Source organism: Mauremys mutica, chromosome 6 (assembly GCF_020497125.1).
Source record: "Mauremys mutica isolate MM-2020 ecotype Southern chromosome 6, ASM2049712v1, whole genome shotgun sequence".
Taxonomy (NCBI): Eukaryota; Metazoa; Chordata; order Testudines; family Geoemydidae; genus Mauremys; species Mauremys mutica.
The window spans coordinates 114,665,114-114,690,002 of NC_059077.1; the positions used below are offsets into that span (position 1 = coordinate 114,665,114).

At 46.7% G+C, this 24,889-nt stretch overlaps 1 protein-coding gene across 2 annotated transcripts in view; it reads right to left on the bottom strand.

Annotated features, from left to right (window-relative positions):
* Window positions 1-1,334: 1,334 nt before the first annotated feature.
* ECPAS (Ecm29 proteasome adaptor and scaffold) overlaps window positions 1,335-24,889 on the bottom strand; it is an 86,751-nt gene continuing 63,196 nt past the window's right edge. For both annotated transcript variants that reach the window (XM_045020720.1, XM_045020719.1), the window contains exons 32-49: window positions 23,865-23,970; window positions 22,748-22,795; window positions 21,800-21,921; window positions 20,055-20,205; window positions 19,311-19,376; window positions 17,095-17,184; window positions 16,774-16,840; window positions 15,731-15,822; window positions 15,554-15,620; window positions 15,061-15,252; window positions 12,709-12,917; window positions 11,880-11,923; window positions 10,602-10,794; window positions 9,678-9,819; window positions 8,858-8,963; window positions 8,580-8,668; window positions 5,281-5,352; window positions 1,335-4,219 (exon numbers count right to left, since the gene is read on the bottom strand). In XM_045020720.1, coding sequence (XP_044876655.1) covers window positions 4,080-4,219; window positions 5,281-5,352; window positions 8,580-8,668; window positions 8,858-8,963; window positions 9,678-9,819; window positions 10,602-10,794; window positions 11,880-11,923; window positions 12,709-12,917; window positions 15,061-15,252; window positions 15,554-15,620; window positions 15,731-15,822; window positions 16,774-16,840; window positions 17,095-17,184; window positions 19,311-19,376; window positions 20,055-20,205; window positions 21,800-21,921; window positions 22,748-22,795; window positions 23,865-23,970 — 1,996 coding nt within the window. In that variant the 3' untranslated portion in view covers window positions 1,335-4,079. The remainder of the gene's footprint in view (window positions 4,220-5,280; window positions 5,353-8,579; window positions 8,669-8,857; window positions 8,964-9,677; window positions 9,820-10,601; window positions 10,795-11,879; window positions 11,924-12,708; window positions 12,918-15,060; window positions 15,253-15,553; window positions 15,621-15,730; window positions 15,823-16,773; window positions 16,841-17,094; window positions 17,185-19,310; window positions 19,377-20,054; window positions 20,206-21,799; window positions 21,922-22,747; window positions 22,796-23,864; window positions 23,971-24,889) is intronic.

Sequence of the window (24,889 nt, forward strand, 5' to 3'; positions counted from 1 at the left end):
TATCTTTAGAAATCACACAGTGGTACCTGCTTTGCGTTTTGTAAGCTCTGCAGTGAAAGTGTTCTTAAAATGAAAGTGTTCTGAGTCGCCATCCACGATTGCTAAAACAGGAAATGGTATGGCAGAATGTGGGTAAAACTGAGCAGAGGACATACAATTTTCCCCCAAGGAGTTCAGTCAGAAATTTAATTCATGCTTATTTTTTTTAATGAGTGTCATGAGCATAGAACCATTCCCTTTGGAATGGTGGCCAAAGCATGGAGGGGCATATGAATGTTTGGCATATCTGGCATGTAAATACCTTGCAACGCTGGCTACAAAAGTACCATGTGAACACCTGTTCTCACTTTAGGGTGACATTGTAAATAAGCAGGCAGCATTATCTCCTGTAAATGTAAACAAATTTGTTTAGCTTAGCAATTCCCTGAACAAGGAGGAGGCCTGAGTAGACCTGAAGGCTCTAAAGTTTTACATTTTGTTTTTGAGTGCAGTCATGTAACCAAAAAAAAAACAAAACTATACTTGTAAGTTGTTCTTCCATGATAAAAAGATGGCATCACAGTACTTGTATGAGGTGAATAAAAAAGTACTAATTTTTACAGTGCAAATATTTGTAAGCAAAAATCTACACTGATTTTAATTACAGCACAGAATACAATATATATGAAAATGTAGAAAAACAGCCAACATATTTAATAGATTTCAATGGGTATGCAATTGTGATTTCATTTTTTTGAGTAATTGTGAGTTAACTGTGCCTAATTGACAGCCCTAATAGTTACTGAAACACCACACCCAGTGTGCAGGCAGTTATTGATATAGCTTATTTGTATAAGGTGCAGTGTAAATACCCCCACCCCCAAAGAGACCTTAGTGAACTCTTGCTGCACTTTACCAAAGCTCTGGCAGTGAGCTGCCCACCATTCTACCCTGTATTTTCAGGGAGGGTTTCCTGTGCATTTTGGTAGCTTTGATAAATAATTCAAAAGGTGAGATTTTTTTTTGAACACTGCTTATTATGTAACTTTCAACATCACAGCCCTGTCCTGTCTTTGCTGACATCCATGCAACCCTACTGACCTCTGCAGGCCAGAAATGCAACTAGAGGGGCCATGGCTTAGAGCAAAGCCACTATTTGAAATAAAACCATTTTATATTATTTAGACTTTGGGAGTAGCTGAGAGATGAGACAGCAGCTTGAACTGTTCCTAAGGAGGGGGGATGTTATCAGTCATGTATGACTACTGCATAACATTAATGCCAGCTTTGAAGGTTAGAAAGTGCTGGATAGGTGACATTTTGACACATTAAATAGGAAAAAAATTACCAGTTACTTCCAAGAACAGGTCATGCACCTTTATTTAATGTTACCTTTTTGGTAAGTGGGAGGGTTTTCTTTCAATCAGTCCATTTACATACTTCAACATCCAAGTACAGATCACAATGAATTTGATGGAGACCTTGCAACATTAGAAAACTTTTCTTAATATACATCCATTTCAGCAACAGCTTGCAGGTTAGAATGAGTGCTAGTGTCAGATTTGCACACCTCACTCTTGGTATACAAAGCAGCAGCACAAGAAATGCCCACCTTGGGCAAAGTACAGTGTGTTTTACATAGTGCAATCACTTTCAGAGGAAAAACTCTAGGAAGGCCACATCTATTTTTTTTCCTGTCAGGTTTACAAACAAAAAGGGGGGTGGGAATCAGACCTTGGTTTAAATTCATATCAACTGCTGTGCAGGTAGGTTCTGTGTATAGGCACATGCTGTAGAAGAATTCTGAATCTGTACTTCTAATCATTAAAAACATATTGCTTTGAGTCAGAGAGATTCTAATACACCATCTCCAGCTTCCCGGTAATCCTGGCCCTAGTTGTCAATCCAGACATCAGAATTTCTAGAACCTCTTCTTCTATGTACTATAAACCCCTAGCAGAAAAACATTTGTTATGGCAGCTAGCCCAGTTGCTCTAGCTAGGGCTACATAATCTTAGGTACTGCCTCAATACGCACATCCCTGCTGAAATCAAGGGCTCGGAGACTGGGAGCACTTGGTTTCCTGTAACTGGCTGTTGCTTTGAACTATATGAAAAAGGATAAGTCAGACGAACAACGGCAACAGCAGAGCAACACGGGGAATTCTCATTTATACAAAAATGAGCTGCTGTGAAAAGATTTCATAGAAGGCAAGTTGTTTAAATGGTACCATCTTATGCAAGTGATTTGCCCAATAAACTTTTAAAATTTACAAATGTGCTTGGTAATCCAAACAATGTAAACAAACAGCATCTCCCTGCCACTAAGTCATAGATCAAATGTTTTAGCACCAGCTCTCAGCACCGAGGGATTGCCTAATGTGTGCTAATACAAGATGCATTAGAGCTTGATACAGAAGTGCCATAAGATGAAGAGTCTTACCCCAACATTGGCTGAAATTTTCTGATCAGATGGGTATGGACTGGATTGCACTGCCCCTCCCCCTAGATACATCAGACTATTAAGCTAATTCAATGCTTTTCCAATGCACGTGAAATAGCACAGACCTGAGGGAAAGGTAGGTACTGAACACTCAATCCTGAATGTGCCAGCAACACGGAGCAATGGTTGTTGCAAGGTTATTTGATAATCTACTGAAGGAGAGAAAGTCAGAAAGGGGCTGGAGGGAGTCTTTAAGAAAACGACAAGTCTTTCTCTGCTGAAATCCATGGCTGTGAGGTTGCCAACGCTCATGATTTTATTTCATAAGCAGCAAAGCGATGTCCTACCCACACTAAGGTTACAATGGTCATTTTACATTTCTAAAGCCTGTCCTCACAGCATCCAGGGTTACGCCTTTTGTCTGAGAAGAGAAAGAAGTGGGGGGGAGAATAAGGTAGCGTGGCCATTTAATCAAATAGAATTTTTACTCCAGGTTAATGCAGATATGGTCTGTCTTATTAAGTGCAAATTAAAAGTATTTTCTAGAAACCACTGTGAGCTGGCAACTGATAGATGATATCGATTATTCAGTTTGTTACAAACATTGAGAAGTCTAAATTGTTACAGCTTTCCAAAGCAAGAACAGAGTTACAAACATGGGGGAAAAAAACTACTACTATAAAAATTTCCATCCTGGCAAACTAGAAAAAGTTGGGGGGAAGTTGTCATTTTTTTGCTGCAGTTAAGGAGTGTCATGCAAAACAACTGAGAAGAGCAGTGTTCCCCACCTGTCCTTTCTTACAGATCCAAACCACCTCAACCCCAGACAGCTCATTAAAGTGCTCTTTCATGTGCATACTTTTGGAGAAAATCATTGTTTAAAATGTGGGAGGCAGGGATCCATTAGCTGTGAAGGGGGCACGGATTTGCTAAATCCACTCTGAAGTCAGAGATGGAGGAAATACGTCAACAATATTCTGCCTTTCACATTTCACAAACAGTGGGAGTGCGTGCCAGGGAGGACCAGACTGGGCTAGCAGTGAGATGGGAGTTCTGGGATGAAATCGTGCCCCCCGTGAAGTCAATGGGAGTTCTGCCATTGATTTCAGTGGAGGCAGGATTTCAATCCTTGTTAATATAAATATTAGTTGCCCACGATCTCCTGGAGAGACTTAAAAGAATCACCATTTGGGCACCAAGTATTCAACCTCCACATGCAAGGTACAGTGAAATGAAAATAAGCATTTAAAAACTTTCCAGAGCTGTTGGTTCTTCAGCCACCTTCAACAATTCTTTACAGGGGCATTTGGGATCTAGAGTAAATTAACTATACATCCTTTGCCTATTTTAAGAATCAGATGCTTCTTGCCCTTAATACTTTTTTTTAGATCACACCTATAAGTCTTCTAGGGCAGATCATTAGAGGTATTTTTATTTACCGATACAACTATTTTTTCCACAACTTCAAAAGTTGTTTACTAACCAGCTGCTTAAAACAGTAAAAATACAGTTAATGGGGAACAGAATTTAAGGCATTTTTTATTTTGGCCAAGGAATGATGCATGCTACAGATTAATCTTCATTTCCCCACTTGGTTTTCAGATCACACTGCACTTGGTTTTGTTTTACATGGCACTTTGCTGTTGGTGTTTTACAATTTAGTCAAGGTTTTCAAGTGTTTTCTTCAATAACGATGCTTTCTCTTGCAGCTCGGGTCTGCTGTCCAATACCAAGGTAGTAAGGGAGCCAATGAGGAGCTCTCTGCTTTCCAGTGGCAGGCTGTCCCATTGTTTAGACTCTGCGTGGATAGAAGGAGACAAACAGCTGCATTTTCAAATGAATTCCAGAATGATGCAAAGTAACTAGGCCCCCGGACACCATGAAACAGGAACTGCTTCGAGTTCTACGCTTGATCCAAATCGCTGTTCAGGGAGGAGATCCTGCAGGATTATCAATCATGTGGAGAACTTCAGCCTGCCTTACACAGATGCAAGTCCCATGGTCTGGCACAGGAGCTGTGCCCACCAAGGCCTGACTAAATGTGGTTCACAGTGCTCAGCATGAGGGAAAGAGGGGCTTGGGGGGCATTTCTTTCTCCCTTCATGATTGCGCCAAGTGAATCATGGAGCAGCCAGAAGAGCAGCAGGGAAAAGGAATACACAGCCCTCTGCCACTAAAGGAGACACACGGCGCCAGAGCAGGAACCTAAAGGCTCACAGGAGAAAGTTCACTAAATAAAGAGCAACTGCCGCCACGTAGCACACTTGAAGGAACACACCTGTTTAGGCCTTAAAGGGGATGGAACCCCAAACTGAGAGGCTAAATTCAGCACAGGTGTTACAAGAAGAGAAGCACTTCCTGCATCAGTAAAGCCTCCTCCAGCCCTCCAGGGGGCAGGCAGCATTTCCACCAATGCCAGCCATGGAGCAGCATAGAAGGGCCAGAGCACAATGCAGAATCTGGCATCTTGAGTCTGAGACAGAGCTGGAGAAAGAACCTCAATATCTTGACTCCCAGGAATGTGCTTTCTCCAGCTAACTCTCCTTCCTGAAGGGTTCTCACACCAAAGGGGGATACCTTGTATTCCCAACCTTAGATTCATCCACAGCTTCTCCAAACATGACTCAAAATTTCTCCCTCCCACTTTTCCCACCTCCACCCCATGTCAGTGCTGCGCTGTCCTTCCAGGTGAGAATGGTTACATGCAGCTAGTCGACGTTGCTCCTAAATCACCCAGCAGGGTAAATGCAGAGCAATAGAAGGCGTCGCCTTCCCCGCCCTTCCAGGCCTTGGGGCCACACACTGAGCTGGAATCTCAGCCTTGGATCTTTCACATGATAAGCGGACAGAGAACCTCACCTGTAAGTCTGGTAAGCAACACTTCTATCACAGACAACGCTTCTGTTCTGATGGAGGTGTAGCTCCTATTTTCTATGGAGAAAGAATGCATTCCAACTTTCAAAGCAGAGTATACATCAGGGGCACAAATACAGCTTTAGCCATGTGTTTCCAAAAAGTACTTTAGCCTTTGTGGCTCCAAACACTTCTGTCCATCATAAGGCCAGCTCAGAAACCCCCCCAGATAGTCAGGTGTATCAGCAGCATGGAGTCTGCAAATACACAGACTCCCCCACCATGTTAGGAAAGCATCATGCATAGCCTTCGGGTACAGTACCCACAATGCAACCGGTCCACGTGTTAAAGAGGAATTGGAGGCTAACAAAGCTGGTGAAATTGCAGTACAGTCTCATTCCTACATCGGAGCCCTTGAGAAACAGCTCTTTATGTAGAGGAATCTCCTTTCAATCAACTTGTGGCTTGGCAATGCTTAAAATAATCATCCAGGTATTTCCTAAACAAATAGGATATTAGGTTATGTTATAGGGGCTTTCACCCACAGCATGCAGCCAAGTCACCAGAGACCAAGTTGTTCTCCTGCGACCATAACTTGCACAAGAGCTTCCATGGCCCTCAGCCCCTGGGGTCATATCCTTGTCCCAGTGGCCCCTTTAAGCCACATGAAAGGGTGGGAGTGGCATAAAGGGGCCCTCAGAGCCCTGTATCTGCCCAGGGGACAATTCTCACAACACAGGCACTGCCAACAGCCTCAGAGCTCCTTCCTTGGCCATGGGGCTGGGTGCAGGAGGGGTGTGTTCGGAGCATAGCAGGACTGGGATGGCACAAACATGGCCTCTCTTTGGTGCACCTTTTAGCTCTGGTTTCTTTTTGCAGCCCATCATCTCCCCCCATCCTGAGAGGTCTGGGGCGGGGCTGCTCCCCTTCACGCCACAGGTCCCGGAAGCGCTTCACAGCTGGGACGCAGCATGTGCTGGTCATGCCCCCTCCTCCCATCTGCTGCCCGATCTCCTGCCTCTGCAGCAGCAAAGTGACAGTTCATTTACTCCCGTCCCTTTATTATTTACTGCCCTTTTCAGACAGTACTGAGCCTTTTCTCCTTCCTTCTTCCTGGGTGAGGGTCCATGCAGCTCCAGCCCTGGAGCCTCCACTGCAATGCCTTCCTGCTGAGCCCCTCTGCCCCCTTACCAGCCTGGCACAAATGCCAGGCTAGAGCCCAGCGGTGCTCTGCACGTGAGGGAGCCTTCCCAGGATCAGCAGAGGGCGAATTATGCCCAGCCTCCTCCCAGGCAGCCAACCCTAGCGCCCGCATGGGTGTGAGGCTCTGAGTCAGGCAGGCATGTTGGGACCCCTCCCCATGACTCCACCCAGAACAGCCTGACCAGGAGACCCAGGGCAGAACACGGAGAGGCTCAACTTCATCCAGATGACCCAGGAGTAAATCTGGGAATGGGCTTTGGGCACCCTCAGGGCTTATATCCAGCCTTCCCCCCCCCCTCCAAATCTGAGTCAGAGAACCGTGATAATGAGATCCCATCTCCTGCTCAAGAAGAATGGGATCCTGAAGGAGCACACTGCCAGGGAGACATTTCTCCGGGCTCTGCACAAAGCAAGCCACATCTGGGTTGCACTCTGGTCACCATCTCCAGCAGAGCTCGCCAAAAACAGTCAAAAAAGTCCACAAGGAATAAAAAGGAGGAGGAAAAAACAACAAAATAATCCAGAAGAGACACCTCCTCTGAGTCAGACTCCTCCCCCTCTGCCGAGGAAGGAGAGCTTCCGGGCTCCAAATCTGTGCAAGACTTGGAAAAAATGCAACCATTTTTTTTCCCCTGAGAAGTTAGGAGGCCGTTTGCAAAAAAGTTGTGGCCACAGTCCAGATCGAACCTGAGCAGGCTCCTGAGAATAAGCCTCAAAGCAAATACCTTTCCTCCCCCGAGGCAGCAAGTCCCTTGCACTCCTCCTTCAAAGACACAATCAGGGACAAGTCTGACACAGGTTAAATGTATCAGCGATCACGACTTTCGGTTCTATTAGCTGCAAGAACTAGAGACTGCTCTCACTGAAGCCCAGTGCCACAGTAACCTCCCTAGCTAGGGACATGGTGATTCCTTCAAAAGGGGAATTCTTCCCTACGGACCTAATGGACAGGAGAGTGGAAGCCATGATTTTTAGTGCTTGATTTTTAAGCTTAACTTCATAACTTTGCTAGACATGAAAAATCCCGGACTGAATAGACACAGTGGATTTTTGGCTTATTACAACAATCTATACCCCACTAAACTACCCTACCCTCTAGCTTCCTCCCCGCCCCCTTATGACTGGAGAAGTGTGTTAATTGGCCACTTTTCCTCGAATGGTTCCTTGAAATATGTATTAACTCCTTATGCTAAACAATCTGTTCTGCCTTGTATTTAGCTGTGACGTTTCCCAGACCCGAAAAAAAGCTCTGTGTAAGCTCAAAAGTTTGTCTCTCTCCAACAGAAGATGGTCCAATAAAAGCTATTGCCTCACCCACCTTGTCTCTCTAATATCCTGGGACCAAGGTGGCTACAACAACACTGAGTTTTTATACAGCTTTGAAATGACTCATCTGATGGCAAGCAGCAACAGGAGGCATGGCCAGCATACGCCGCATTGCAGCTTTGAACTGCCTCCAGGAACCGCAGAGTGCAGGGGAGCAACCCAGACATAGCAGAATGATGGGAGATGCTGCCAGCAGAAAGGAAATTCTTGGGTAAGAAATTTTCCATCCTAGATAATGATCATGGATCTACAAGGCCAAAATAGTCCCTGGTGTAACTCCATTGGCTTTGAGGGAACTACACCAGAGATAAATGTGGGATATTGTTTCAGGTGTGAACTTGGCCTGGCTATAAAAAGTCTGAATGAAGAGACTAGGAAAATTATGTTTCATTCAGTTCTCCAGTCCCACGTGACTCATCTTCTGCAAGGAGAACACTTAAAAAAGGTGACGTGATGGACATGTAGAAAGTACAGGAGCCCGCACAGCAATCTACCACCTCCAAAATCAAGATATTTACTATTGGAGAGAGGAAGGGGTGTTCCTGCTCTAAAGAGTACAACACTTCTGGTCAAAGCATCACGGGCAGTAGTCATCAACAGCCATTCCAAGGGAGGGAGCTTAAAGGGAACTCAAGGTTGTGGCTCTAACGTTACAGATTACACTTCACTGAATATGTCCCGAGAGAGATTCAAATATATCCACCAGCCAGCTCCCAGAAGACAAGCATTTACACGAGCTGTTCATCACCAGCCACCTGCTGGGAAAATACATTTACCTAAAGAGTGTGTGATAGATGAGCAGGTTTCCAACAGGATTTCTGTCAAAGCCCCGGGGTCTGAGTGAGCCTCTTCAAAAAGCATTAACCTGGCAAATTTAAAAGCAGTGTGAGACTCGTTGTGCCGAAGGAAACAAGCCACTCTACGGATCTGCTTGGCTTACTCTGAGGAATCATTACAGCCAACGTGATAGCGCATTTGTCACAATTTCATGAAAAGGACTGAAATGCCTGAGTGAAGGCAGGAAATAAAAATGAAGCACAAGCAGGAAAATTACCCTTGAAAATAGGCGTTCATGGCCTGTAGCACTCCAAGCTGCACTTTCCACGTACTGAGTTTCAGACGCTCACACATTAATTTGCACAGCTCTTGCCAATAGCAGCCTGAAAACAACAAATTAAGGTGTCATTACATTAATAAGGGGAAGGAAGATGTGAACATTCCCTACTATGTTCATGCTCCAAATTAGATCTGGCTTCCGTCACTGCAAGGAGATCAAAACATCCTCCTCCCACAAAGGACCCTGAACCCCTGGTTAATCCTGACGGGGCAACACTTTCATACATGGGGACCAAATCACAGGCAACTAAATCCACATTCTGTCATCTCAATAAAAAGGGGCCTGATCATTCAGAGGTGCTGAGCCCCTGAAATTCCTATTGACATTAGTGGAAACAGTGGGGGCTCAGCACCTGGGAAAACCAGGCCACTCATTTAGGGGTCTTGCTTCAGGCACCCCCCGTTAGAAAACACTGGCCTACATGTCCCATCCCATCCCTCTACGTCTTGCAAACAGCTTGGTGTGTGGCATTTAGTGCACTTGTAAGGACTCTTCAGGGGTGAGCCTGGGGAAAGGCAGGATATGCAGTGTACGTTTGTTGGAGTGCAACAGACAGCATCTTCCCCAGTTACTGTAAATCACTGCCAGGATGGCGTATCCAGCAGAGTGCACCAACTGACCCCGCTGCTCAAGTAAATGAGCGCCCTGGACATTCCTCCGCATCCCTCAACATGCCTTCTGGTTGAGTCCTTTTAAGCAAATGCTCTTTGAGCCGCTCTCTGCCAGCTTTGCTCATTATTTGTCCGATCCAACTTACGCTGCGTCTCCAGATTCCTAGGCCAGGCCTTGCCCAAACTCTCAAAGGCACAGAGCAGAGATTCCATCTGAAGCTCCTTTTCTTTTTCATTCTCGTCATCATCATTCTTTGGTGAACCAGCTCCTACGCTCTCATGAGAATTCTGGAGAGGTACCAGGAATGGGGGGGAAGACAGGATATTATGCTTTGTTTATTCCACAGTACGCTTTGCTAACAACCAGCCCCTGTATCTAGTCATTATATAATCCACACACACCACATAGTTAGAGAACCTCAATTCATTGAAGTTCTGTTGCCATCAGGAAAAGCTACAGAAATGTTATTAATTTCTATGCTGTCTTTCATCCAGAAGGACCTCAAAGCGCTTTAACAACACAGGGCTGAGTTTTCAGAGGTGCAGCACACTTGTAGTTTCCATTGGCTTCAGCCCAAGCTGCAGATGTGCAGCACTTGAAAAGTCACACTCTTCAGGATGCAGATGGGGGGCTGCAACCAGTAGACATCACACTGCGCAACGGTGGGTTTGGAGGAGAAATGCTCTGAAAACACAGTGGGCAAATCCTTGTGATTTGTGACAGTGTCATGGGATCTTTAGTTTCTGGCAGAGCAGCCAGTGACTTGAGTTTTAATGTCTTTCTGGAGAAGCACCGCGCGCCGGAAACCATACGGAACTCCAGCTTAGCTTCACTGAAAAGGTGAACGGCTAAGACAAGACAAATAAAAAAAAGTGGGGATTGGGGAAAACCTTGTGAGATTATAGGCGGGAGACGTTCACTCCTGTACTGGACCAGTCTGAATGGGGAGAGCTTTTCAAAGCATCAGCTCTGAGGAAAAAAAGCCCCATGGGCATGACTTCACCCAGGCAGGCCTATCACCACCAGCTGGTTTTTTTAAAAAAAGTAAATAAAAAAGCTGAAGCGTCACCTTCTTTATCATCGGAAAGACGATGTCCGCCAGCTCCTGGAAACGGTCTTCCTTTGTCACCTTCAGCACGTCTGCCGTACATCGGAGTGCTACCATCTTGTACTTGAGGTTCTCTTTGCGACACTCTTTCAGGACAGCCTGGACAACATCATTGATGCTGGGCTGATTGGGCACAGACTTCTGCAACTCTACACTGAAACACCGGAAGCACATGGAAGGTGAAACACAAGTTACATCCCACCCCCACAAGGTGGTTAGTTAAGTAAGCAGCTCCGACACCTTGAACCCAGGACGCCACACCAATTACTGCCACAATTCAGGCCTTCCAGCCTTTTTATTTCAATACAGGTTAAATAAAATGGGTTACACACACACACCTCAGAGCCTGACTGGGCCTTTTTCTAGGCCTGGTATGGCCGGTTCAAAGTGCTCTAGACAAGATCTTCTGGCCATCCCCAAAAATATCCAGTAATTTGCAAGGAGAAAATGCAGCCCTAATGGCACTCTTCTCTGGGAAGTTTTTCCTCGGAAGAGGGAAGGGTTCCTTGTCATTTGGTGGAGTCTGGGGCATTCGCAAATGGGAAAAATGCTATTCAGGAGAACAAATCTCTATGAACAAAAGTTAACCCGTTAGCTCCAGAATGTGCGAATCTCCACCAGAGGCAGAGAAATCCTTCTCCCAGCATTCACCACCGTCCATACATGCACCCTCCGTTCTAAGGGCAATGTTTCACTCTGTGGCTCCATTCGCTCTCCCTTCCTTCCCTGTAAGTACATTTCTGTACCTGAGCTCTTCCACAGTCTTGCAGTATCTGTTGCTCCCTCTTCCTTTCTTCTTCCTCACACTTCCTGTGTTCTTCCCCTACCTCCTCCCACACTTTCAACACAACCCCCCGTCACTTCCTCCTCCATCCCTCATCCTCTCTCTCAACCCCATCCCTCTGTTTTTCCCACCTCCGTAATCCACTCGACCATCCATTCACCACCTTCACCGTCCCACTCCTCCCATCCTGTCCCTACATCCACTGAGGAGCCCTGCTGCCAACTCCGGCTACTGCCCAACAACCCCCAGCCTCAGATCAGCAGGGAGAGGAGATCAAGCGTCTATATCCCAGGGGGAGATTAGGGTGGCATCCAGATCCTATGACGACCCACTCCTCCCTGGAAAGAGCAGGTGGCAATGAATTCTCCCTCAGCACAGGAAAAGGCAGTGGCCATGCATAAACAGGCACAGGGAATCCATTTAATTAAACAATGCTTTGCTGTAGGCATGGTTACCTGCATGCAGAGACGACGCTGGCGATAGCTTTCAGCAGCTCCTCCTGTGAGCATTAAAACAAAAAAGTGAGACATGTTCATGAGAACAACTTCCCCGTGAGACAGTGCTTTCCTCCCGCATGGTTTTCACTGGTATCCCTAACTCTGTGGCTCAGGCAGATGCTACAGAAGCATCCAAATGCCACTCACCTCTACAAGGGGCACATTCTTTCCATCACTCCACTGTAAGCTGCACTGTTTTAATCTCATCCTCCCCCATGGCTCATTCTTCCCGTGGTGAACTAGCTCACTAGATGCCTACATTGCACGGCCGGGTTCTCACTCACACTGTCCTGGCTGCAGAGCTGGGCCTCAATGTGTCTAAATGCGCACTGCCAGAGGGATAGAAAGTAGTCTGAAGAACCAGATTCTCATTTACATTAAGGGCTTTTTTGTTTGTTTGTTTTTTAATCTCCACATGCTTACATATGCTACTTGGAGCACTTATTTCCATTACCGACTGGGCATAGCTCGAATTTCCTCCACCTTTAGTTACTGTGGTTCCATGCCTTGTCATTTAAAAACTCGCTCTAAATCAAATAGGAACAAAGCAGTTTGGGTATCTGATCCATTGAACAGCCACATGTCCGGGCCAGAACCCCTCAGTGCCCCTCTTTGTGTATCAGAAACACAGAGGTCAGGAAGGGTCCATCAACCAAAGCAAGATACATTTGGAATCACACTCCCTGCAGGAACGGGCATGTTTATGGCTCACTATGTTCTGTTTCTGGGCTAAGGGCCTGAACACCTGAGCCTCTCTCAAGCCACTTGGCCCCAGTTGTTTCTTTACCTTTCCTGTCCACGTTCTTCCAGACAGACCTTGCAACAATGCACCAACCACCATTCCCAGATGGGGCGGTACCAGGGAACCAGTTTGTTTGGCAATAGATGCCATGGCAGCCGCTCCCTGGGCTTTCATCTTCCAAGACTGGGACTGCAGAGCCTTCTGGGTAATGGCGATCAACTCCTGCATATACAATCTAATGCCACCGTAAGTGCCTGTGTATGAAACACAAAGAAAAGCTGTAATTTTATCACATCAAAGGAACAAAAAGCTGATTCTCAAGCAGTAAAAGGATTCTTCTCTTCTGGCTGTGAGCTGAGTCACCAGGTAACCTCCAGGTGACTCATCATATGGCCAAACAACTGGAAGTCATTCCAGCTCCTCCTCCCCGGAGGTTTTGTTTGCTAGATCCTTCAGAGCTGATTTAAGAGGGTCTTCAATACACAATTGAACAGGAGAGCCAATCTCCATCCCTTGATCTTGTGGGGATTAGGGTATTTCTCTTGGCAATTTCCAGGGAAATTTCATTTTTCTTAAAAAACCACATCCCTTACTAATTTGGGGAAGAGCTCTACAACAGTGACCTACTGACTGGCTGGGAATTTTGAAACCAGGTCACTAAACAGCAAAGAAAGGGCTAGCATGTCACTCGCAAGGGGCAAATTAAACAGCTGCATCTTCCTTCATCCCAGGACATGAAGGTGTTGAAATTGGTATATAGAGCCCTCCTACTGGGTAACACCCACTCTCTGGAGTTAGTACTATGAGCACCACCTAGTGGACCCCAAATCAAATGAGATCTTCAATTTCCATCAGGCTAGCGCAGGCACTGGGCTTCAGCCTTAATACCCCTCCCTACGTCAGCACCTGCAGAGAGCAAACTTCGTTCCATGAAGCTTTTGAATGCTGGGGCTGAGATTTTCAAAAGCAATTTAGATATCCCCCATTATCTCACAACCTATGTGGAGGGTGAGGGGCACTCCAGCTGGGAGATTGTGGGCTCTAGGGTGGGGCTGGGGGGCTCAGGGCTGGGACACAGGGTGGGGATGGGGGGCATGAGAGCTCTGGTTGGGGGTGCAGGCTGTGGGGTGGGGCCAGGGATGAGGGGTTTGGGGTGCAGGAGGGTGCTCTGGCGTGGAGAGAGGACTCCCCCCAGCTCTCTCCCCACAGCAGCACCTGGGCTGAGGGGTTCTTTAGACCTGTCTCCCTACTTCTGAGGCATGACGGCTCCATGCAGGTGAGCGCTGGTGGGACGTCCCTCACGATGGGGAACGGTGCCACTGAGGTGGGGACATGCGGAATGGTCCCAAGGCGGGTTTACCTCCGGGCATCGGTATTGCCAGAGCCGGTGTGGGTGGCACGGTTGCATCAGAATCTCCTGCGATGCCTGCAGGGCCTCGGGTGTCGACGGGACATCGAGTTAACAGAGGCCCTCGTCAATGTCTGGTGTGGCAGGCATGGTACAGGATGGGCTAGCCCGCTCGACTTGAGCTGGGGCTCGACTCCCTGATGGAGGTATTGAGCTGCCCAGCCCAGGTCTTGGCTCTCCTCCAGTCCTCTCCTTTCCCTTACGGGAAGTGAGAGAGCTTCCCCTCACGGTCCTCTTGGGCTTCTTGGCTGGAGCCCAGGGAGGGGGGATCGGGACCGGCTTGTAGATGGCGCCAGCGGGGCACTCCGCACTGACGCTGCAGTGCTCGGGGCCGAGTCGGCCCTCTGCTCTGGTGCCGGGGTCAGCACTGACTCCATCAGGAGCGCCCTGAGACGGATGCCTCTCCCCTTCTTTGTTCGGGGTTTAAATGATTTAGAGATGCGACACCTGTCGCTTGTGTGTCTTTTGCCCAGACACCTTAAACCACTACCATGCGGGTCACTGATGGGCATAGGCCGCTTACAACGATCGCATGGCTTAAAGCCTGGGGATCGGGGCATGTCCCATCCCTAGGCAGAGTCCCGTCTGGAACCAACTAACTAGAACTAACACTAAGGGTAACTATTAACTATATTCAACTATTTTACAGGAAAAAACGTTTGTGAGACACACTGAACGACGTGAAAAGCTAGCCAAAGCAGCAGACATTCCAGCACTGTCAATGGCGGCACGAAGGAACTGAGGGTGGGGGGAGCTGGCAGCACCCTTTATGTGCATGTGTGTGCCACTCCAGGGATACTACTGAGGGAAAAACTTCCGGCACCGGTGCACGTGGCGAGCACACACACCTACTATGGAATGGACATGAGCAAGCACTCGAAGAAGAATTAAAGGTTAAATTTTTCACAAACTTTGTGGATGATTTTTCCTCTAGATTCCCAGCAGGCCCAGCAATAAGCAAGCGTCTACCGATCTCCAGATCAACTTACCAGGTACATTTTCCTGCCACACTTCGGTCCACAGATTAGAATCATCTTTCTCTCCTTTCTCTTCATCTGGGACCTCGTGCATGCCCAGAAATGCCAGAGGCAAGACCTGTTTGGCATGGTTCTTCAACACGTCCGGGCTGTAGCGCCCGATGGCATGAACAGTTAAAGCACAGCCTATCCTATAGACCGGTTCTGAAGGACAAGGGGAGAAAACAATTACACAGTTTGGTCATTTGGAGCCAGAGATGCGTCTCCTTCGCTGGTGAGAATCCAGAGTCACTCCACAGAAGCAGGGGAGGGAGTCACACGGGTGTATAGGAGAGGAGTAGCACTGTGTTTTCCATTAGTTATTCATCTAGTAAAATTTACACATTAGCACACTGCATGAATGGGGATGAAAAATACTAGAACACGCCTTCCCCAGCATCTCCCCACCCAGGAGCTGGTTCCCTGCCTCATAGGGTAAGCCTGAAATCCACCAAAACCCACATACCTTCCTTCTCCATGTACCAGCTGTTGAGCTTCTGCAGTAGTTTCTCAGTGCTACTATCCCGGGAGGTCTTTAAAAAAAAAAGTCAGAGAGAGACTCAAATCATTTAAATACACATAACCATCCCCCTCCCAAAAAAAACCACAATATAACAAATACAATTAAAAGACACCAGCTCACCCGAACTAAATGCCCCATAGCAAATGCAAAAGACTTCTGCACCACGCTGTTACGATCAGTCAGCCCACTGAGTAAAGCACTCATGAGTTTGCCTGTTTGAAAAGAGACAGGATTGATTCTGGTAACGCAAACTTGGACTTGTACCGCTATGGGTTACAGCACCTGAATTTTATTACATCATTTCTGTTTCTGCACCAGTCGCTTTCTTTCGTTTGTTAATTATGCATGAAAGTGTCCTTTAACAGGATGATAAAACTCCATCTGGCCCCATGTACACACACAAAACCGAAACCTGTTAGAACAGCTGTCACTGGAGCGTAGCCAGGAGAACAATTCTGCTGTTCTGCAGCTAGTGACACGCACAGCCATCGCTGGTCTGCAAGGGCATCTGGTTTCAGCCCCATTGTCCCCCAACCCATTAAACTATATTTCCTTCTCGTAACGCAGATGAGCCCTGCCCAAGGCTCCCCAATCACGATAAAGCCTTGGATGCTCCCACGGTAGCTGTGACCCTGATTAGGTTGCCGGTAGGGACTGAACACAAGACTTACAGGTCTAACAGCATGAGGCACTACTGCCTGAGCTGAAGCAGCAGCTCCATCAGCTTGAAGGCAGTAGCAGACTCATATGCGTGAGCGAGTCCCAACGGCGGAACAGAGACACAGTTGGGCAGCACTGCTGAAGTCCCATTCCAGGGAGAAAACGTGCTCTAGCTGTGTCGGGGGACAGCCCTGTTATACCCTTAATCCCTGCTCATGCTGGCAAAGGAAAACGTGCTTGCAACCGCAGTTAAAACACAACTATCGCTAGTCTGCTTCAGACGTGGCAGGGAGAGGCCCTAGGCCCATTCCTGAGCCACTCCCTCAACCCCTCGTAGGGTTTATCCCTACAACCCTTTTCTGCGTGAAGGAGCTCCAAGGGAGGGCCGGAGAACACGAAGAGCACTCTGTGCTGGCAGCAAATAGTGACAATGGAAACCAGGCTATTCAGAAGAGAGTCTAAAAGCAACTTAAAGCAAACCCCTCTCTGAACGCAAACCTTACCCGAGTACGGCGTTAAGTCCTGGGGACACTGAGTGGTTAGTGACACAATGACACTGGCACAGCCTCCCTGAAAGGGTGCAAGAGAAAAATCAACGTTATTAGCTTATTCTACCGAATCCACCAGCTGCACAACAAAGGTGAGGTTATTAGTACCCACACGTCGAAAAGCAAGTCACGTGGGCGGACAGGAATCCCGATCGGAAATTAGCAGTTTTCAGCTATTACAGCTGCTGCTTCAGAGTCAGAAGCACCATAATAAGGTTGGCACTGCAGCATTTTGCCTCCCCCACTGCCCAAGTCTTAGTAAAGCTGCACACGTACCTTAGTGCCCAGGCCTATTCCACTTTTGATCAGCTCGCACAGCCTAGGAACCAGCTCACCCAGGACAGACACATCCAGATACTGCAAGCACTACGGAAAGGGAAGGGATGAAAGAGTGAATCTTGAGGAGAAGACACTGAAGCCAGGCCTGTACCATAAACGGAAAAGATGCTATTTGCTTTTACTTCACTGCCCTTGGGAGCTTACTATAGTGTGTAGCACTCATTTTAAAGGGACACGGTCAGGCCCCAAATACAGATTAGCAGCCTGATTCATCACGCAGTTACACTGGGGCAACCTCACTGAAATCAACACTTGCCCCGTTGTAGAGCTGGTGCACCAGAGTGCTGATCTGGGCCCTTTGTATTTTTAAGAAGATATAAAATAAAACCGCTACCAAGTAAATACAATTTGTGGGTGTAAATTTTGACGAGGATGTAAACATTCCCCAGCAGCCATGTGAAACCTCAACACCGCAGCACTAACGCATCAGAACCAGACGATGCTGAGATTATTTCCCATCTCAGTCGTCTACGATGTTGATAGCAAATGGCAGGAAATTTCTCTTCTAAAAAAAACATGATTTTTTAAATGATCATGTCTCTAACACCAGAAACCCTATCAAAAGCATACCACTTTTCTCCATTTCCTTCCTAGGGTTTCTATAGATTTAACTCAGTAATAAAAAAAGCAGCATTCCCATTCCAAGCTGTATTGCTCATGGAGTTATGCTGACAGTACAGAAGCTTTAGGACATTTGGCAACACTGTCACCAAGGGTAAGATTGAGCCATTAGGTGGAGCCCAAGGCATGGTGCATAACCTGGAGGCTTATGTCTCAAGGACAGCTCTCCAAGGCCAATACCTCCTGTGAGTAATTCCTATTGCCCTTTACAAGGGTGTCTGCTTCTCCGAGCCACATGAAATTGCGTCCACATGAGCAGGGGATGCACAGAAAACAAGATGGTTTTGTTTCCCTTTACACCGGATGGCTTCGCTGTGAGCGGAGTGGGGCCAGTACCTGACTACTGCAGGGAGCACTGGGGTCTCGGTGAGACCCAGAGAGCATCCACAGCAGGGGGCAGCACAGTCACACAGCTGGGAGAAGGTGGGAAAGCACCAGCAGCAGCCTCTGAAGTCTTTAGGGTACCAACACATTCAGCCCTTTATCCAGAGGTGCTTCAGAGACCCCATCACCGAGACCACAATGGCACAGAATGGTCCCAGCCCCTCACACAATGGAGGTTCTATTAAGAACTGAGACAGCTGACAGCGTCGGGGTTTACATTCCTGTCTGCCTTCAAGTCACAGGCTGGGTAAAGAGTGGCGGTCACAGCCCCCTCCCTTCTGATGACGGCCATAGAGTTCAAACTGAAGAAGAGGCCACAGCTGTACTTTTCCCTCAGAAGGCAGCTTCTCCAGCAGAACGCCATCCCATGACGGGGTGCCTGGGCACCAGTGAAGGCTGAACTCAGGAAAAACGGATGTGGAATACTGAATAACCTACACCATTTCCAACGGCAGCTGGATTTTCCCCAAAGGTTTCCCACTGAAGTACTGTCCTGGCCCAGATCTAAATGTCTAAAGCACTAAAAACCACTGGTAGGACAGGAGAAAGGGAAAAACAACAGAGCTCTGAGCCAGTGTCCAAGAGCAATTCCCTCACATTGCCTCCTGGGGACCCAAGCTGGGAACAAATTAGGAGCGCAGATCCTAGGGCAAGTGAAGATAAGACTACAGAGGAGAAGCATTTGGGCTCTTAAAGAAGTGGAGGAGTCCCTCCATTCAGCATCCCCCTGAAATTGTTGGGTCACCCAAGGAAGAGCATTAGTTGTCACCCTTAAGAAAAAAACACTCCTATGCTCTTCACCACATCATGGGCAGCTCCTCAGCTGGTGCCAACTGTCACAACTCTACTGACCTCAGTGGACTCATGACAATAGACACCAGATGAGGATCTCCCCATCGGGCCGCATGGCAGTTGCTATGAAGGAGAAGGAAGGCCAGTAGCTACCTGTGTGAGGTATTGGGGGAGGGATAGAAGGGATTATCTAAACGAAGAGGTGGACAAGAGCCCGTACCTGAGGAACTCTGACAATCAAATGAATGGTTGTCTGATAAAAGCCTGAAGAGAAATTCCCCATCATGTTACCACTTTGGTCATTATCCACCCTCCCTCACATCTACTTTAGGACCTTTTCTAAATCCAACACCTACCATATTAATTGTTTCCATCATGGGAGATGATTTAGCAGCACTAAGTCTTGCACTATCCATTGCAGCCTAAAGGAAACAGAACAAACAAAATAGACTTAATCTGAAGCCAGTGGAAAAAGCCACCACATCTCAGCATCAAATGCAATGTGTTTCCTCACAAACTCTGACTAGTCCATGTTTTCAGATAACTACAGGCAAGTAGCAGATGTCAGCAATGGGGCCTTGGGAGATCACCGCAGTCTAATACCCCTCTCTATTAGGAAAGCCCAGGGTTTAATGACAGTGCTGAAAACACCCCCAACCTGATCTACACTGGAGCTTACATTATAACTAGCAAGGGTGCTTAAGATGTTGCATTTCTAGGAAATAGGTGCCAGATTTCTTAGTGTAGATGCAGCCTACATCTTTACAGAGGTCTCTGGCTGTTTCATAATTTTACTCAGGGCTGAAGTCAGATTTACTAACAGTTATTGTCAAGATTGCTTTTCCCCCCACCCTTTAGGAAAGATTGGGGGCACACAGGGCATTTAAAAAAAAAATCCTCCAGTAACTCCATGGTTCTCAGTGTCATATCAAAATAACAGGTAACAGCTCAGTAGATACATTAGCTAATTCCCTTAACACCTTGGGGTGCCTCTCGCTCAGAGAGTTGCTCATTTGTTTTGTTCATATCTGTGGGAGCCTTGACGCTATCAATCCTTGTGAAACGGCTGTGAAAACGTACTCCATGGTTGTTACACTTACTTTCTCCTGATCCGTAGCACGGAGACTCAAATAATTGAGAACCTGGGGTTCCAACACGCTTAAGGACTCCAACAAAGCTGGGATGAGCTTTGGTGCATGAGGCTTCAGCATAACACCAGCACTTTTACTGATCTTCACAAGCGTGTTAATGCTGGAAAAGAATTGAAGCTCATGTCACCACAGAGCCTTTACAACTCTAATCACTTACAAAAGCCCTTTCCCCAAGCGTAGCTGGTATCCGTGGCAACTCTGTGCTGACACACCACCAGATTCAGACCTGCTGCATCCGTATGAATCTGGAGTATGTCTGTGAATGGAATTTTTCTATGTCTTTTCAACTTAACCGTGACCAGAATCTTGCCTCGAGTCTCTACTGATACTTACACATTGTACAGGCTATTTTATCCTCTCTCCCAGATTGCCTAGCATATCCAGTGTGTTGCAAAGATCTTATTTAGACACATCTGAACACAGAAACAGGAAGCAGCTAGATTATTAGATTAAGAGACACTATGCAAAATCAGCTCAGAAACTTCAGTCATCTCTGCACAAGTGAAACTCCCACCGTTTAAAACAATATGTTCAACTGCATCACTCCATTCCACACAGGCTTCTTCTCTCAAACACATTCCATGTGTTATACACTCCTCAAACAATTAGTGGCCCAAGACGTGTGCTAATGGACTGTCACTTGAAAATCAGGAAGGCAACAAAGTACTTCAAACTCTCACAAGGAAGAAAACAATTCATGAGAGATTTGTTACGGTTTGTTGTTTTTTAATCTTGCTGGATAATAATGTTAATGGGATATTATTATTCCTGCAAAAGACAGCTTCACTTCAGCTTTTAGCTAACTTCAGAACCATGGTTACTGCTTCATTTATTCCACGGCAGGATTATAAAATAATAATCAACGGCAATAAGTGCCATTCTTTCATCTCAAAGGACCCTAAAGGGATACAGAAACTAAAATACATGCATTCAGCACCACTGAAATGCAGCCACCTCTGGAGTGTGCGCAACCAGCACAAAGAATGCTGAAAAAGAGCGCTGCAGAGGGAGGAGCAGTGGAGAAATGTTGGCCAAGGAGACACAAGGGTAAATCCCTTTTCACAAGTACTTTACATGTACACACCATCATTTTCATAGAATCATAGAACTTAAGATCAGAAGGGACCATTATGATCATCTAGTCTGACCTCCCGCAAAATGCAGGCCCCAAAAGCTGACCCACCCATCTTGTGAGGACCCACAGAAGAGTCTCACATACTACAAACTGCACGGGGGTCCGTTTACTTGCTGCAGAAAGATGGACAGTTGTATTGACTCCTGCTGAGATGTGAACCTGGGCAACTGCAGTGTCTTTCATGTGATGTCCCCAGACTTTACTTGAGCTTCTGAGTTCAGCAGCTCCTTTCCTTAGGCTGGGGAGGGGCCTTTGGATGCCCCCCCGGAACTCAATAGGTGCAGAGAGGCTAGATATTCTGAATGTGATACTTACACCATTGCACCAGCCCTCTTTAGTTAAAGAAACTGCACTCTAGGAAACCACTAGAATTCTCTGAGCTGCTGCTTTAACTGGATGAAAGCAGGGGGAGGCGAGAGGGCTGTTTTTTCTGGGGACGGGGAGAGGGCATGAAAACGGCAAGTGATTAACGGACACGCTGCGGTTCAGGTGAATAAACCAAATCCCCTTGGAACAAACACGCCCAATCCCAAGGGAATTTACAGGATGTAAAACAAACCTCAGAGCCCGAACTTCCGTCACTGTGCTCATCATTCCTTTGTCCAGCAGGCAAGGCAGCAACACCGCTATAGTTCTCTGGCCCGCTGCGCCTTTGGCGGGGTCGCACATTTTCACACACACCTAAGGATAAATAGGAGAGGCAACGTTACACACTGCTAAGTCTTTCCTCAGATTTAACCCAGCACCCTCCCGCATGTGATGGGAAAAGTTACGGAGGAACCAGACCCAAGAGACTGGGTCACGTTCAGATTCCGTGCACGTGGGTGTAGCCCACAGAAGTCAACACAGTTGTGCCTGGTCACGTCAGGTCCGGGCTTGCCTGTTAGAGCACCGTTATTTTTGCATGGGGGATTAAACGCTCAGCCAAATTCCAGCTCAGTGCTAGATGGATATTCGCTCCTGAACGGGGGCGTGGAGACAGGAACCAGGCTGCCCTCCACACCCTCAACAATTGGATCTAGGCATGCTCAGAATGGAAACACAGCTGCTGTGCAGGTTATTTCAGCCAGACTGGCCCAAATGGTCAATGGCCGCAACAGCGGGTCCCAAATTAGGAGAGTCTCAAACCCCAGGAAGGGCAGCTAAACCCTGTCTCGTCAGCTCCATTTCTAAGCAAATGTGCATGCACTGTACACTGTACGTAACACCACTCTTTAACCGTCTAGAAAAAGAAGGGCACACAGGGAAGCAGATTTCAGATGTTTTCCTCCAACATGTCACATTGATTTCAACAGGGGTTATCAGTGTGTATGGGATGCAGGATCACACTTCTACTGATCTCCACTGGGCTTTAACGTAACACTGCACCTTAGTACCAGCGTAGTTCACATGAGAGTAATTTGTAATCAAAGGTCATTCTTGGACAGGTGGAAATTAACTATTAGACACCACCACATACAACACACCCACCACATACACAGTCTGCAATGAAGAAGTTCAATTTTACCTTACTTAAAGTTTTCAGGGCTAGTTCTGCTGCTTTTCGTACAGACTCCTACAGAAGAAGTTAAAATTCCATTAATATTTTATTTAAACTTTTTGTTTGATCAGTACTAACCTATCTGGACTTTCCAGACAAGTATTGACAAATCTGATTCATAACCTGTCGGTTATGTTTAAAAGACCTGTTTGCGTATGGTCAACCGCTTATCACTAGGTGTGTATTTATTTTGTTCAGATTCCAAAAAATGGGAACCATGTGCTGTGAAAATCAATTTGATCCTGATTTATGACTAGCTGTCATTTTTCCATTTAAAGGCGTTCCCATGCTTTGTTCTTCCATGCCACTAATGTTGGAGGATCTGTCCTTTTCCAAAAGGAAGCATAAAATCTCTCCTGTATGCTTTATTTTCTCTACTCAGAAGGATCGCTGAAGAATTCGGTTATACTGTTTTTACCAACATCATATTTAGGGCTGGTTTTATTTTGCCTTTCACTACACAGCGAAAATGATGCAATTCCAGCTGAGTCTGTGAAAGCAACGAGGCCTAACCTCTGCACCTCTGATCACAGCACAAGAAGCTTTAGCCCTGCTTGAACAGGCGGGGCTGGATGTTAGGAAACATAAGGCTTGATCCTGTAGGATGCTGAACACTCTGGCCTGCAGAACACTTACACGTGAGCAATCCCAGTTGGACTACTCATGCGCTTAAGTGTTGTGCTGGGTCAGGGCCAGACTGCTCGGCGCTTTGTAAGACTGAGCAGAAGAGGAATGGAAAAGTGTGTGCTGTATACGCACCCTCAAACCTACTTGTTCTCTCAGAGCTGCACAAGGTGCTCTGGAGAAGCCGAGTGGAGAAGGTCTCAGAAGGAATCCCAACACTATGAGGAACCCATATGAAGAATTTCCCAAGCATTTTACTCACTGGGACCTTAACAGTGGTGAACCTGCAACTTCCATTGGCTTCAGCGGGAGCTGGAGATGCTCTCAGGACCAGACCCTAGCTAATAACTGATTCTTCACAGAGATACTTTTCTAAACTTGCAGCAGATGAGATATTCCCTCCAGTATTGATAATTATACTTTTTGTAAGAGCTGACAATTTAATAGGAAGCTGTATTACCTTAATATCATCTTGCACTCGGAACAGGGTTTCCCAGATTTCTGGAAGTTTATCAATAATGTCATCCAGTGGTCGGCCTCTTAGTAAGTCATTCAGTGCTAGACAGCTGCAAACACAGTTTTGTTTCAGACAGGGAAACAATACAGAAATAAAATGCTAAAAACCAAAACCCGAAAAACCCCACCACACACTACTGTCATCTAAACTTACTTCCAAAGGCAGGCCGTCCTTGGCAGGAAAGACCTCTGGGCCTGACTCTCATTTACATTAAAGCCACTTTGCATCATTTTGTCAGTGTAAAGAGGCCCGAGAGTCAATGAAAATGTAACACACACCTACTAAAAAGCCCCTTTCCACTGCCAGAGAGAGGCAAAGCGACTTTGTGTAGATGAGAATCAGGCTCCCCGTCTCCAGAATAAAGCAATAGCTCATGAAGCCCCATCTCCTTCAACAGCTACCTTCATTATACTTCCCAGCCCTGATTCACTGCTGCTTTCCTCCAGCTTGACTCCATTTGATTTTGGAGGAGTGACACTGGCATAAAACTAGATTAAGGGAGTGGTGAATCACACCTGACAACTGTTACTCACCACCTTCCCCGACAAGCCTACTTTCTCATTCAATATGGATCTGCTTCATTGCACATTTTAAAAAATGCGTATATACCAAAGTACAACACAAAAGCCCACACACTGCAACTTGCTTCCCTTTACGACACAGGCAGATGGTAATTAAAGAAACTACCATAAATGCAATCTGGTTTCAAATCCTTGCAACTCACCTGGATCAAAACCAGTTTTCGCCCAGACACCGACGGTACATTATATGCTGCAATAAAAAAAACCCACAGCACCGAGTCTCAGAATCTGGGTCAGCTGGTTCAGGCTTCATCCTCCTCGCAGGGTGTCGGAGCCCAGGCTTCAGGCCGAGCCTGAATGTCTACACTGCCATTTTACAGCCTGAACCCCATGAGCGTGAGTCAGCTGACCCAGACCAGCCACAGCCCTGTCACTGAACTTTCACTG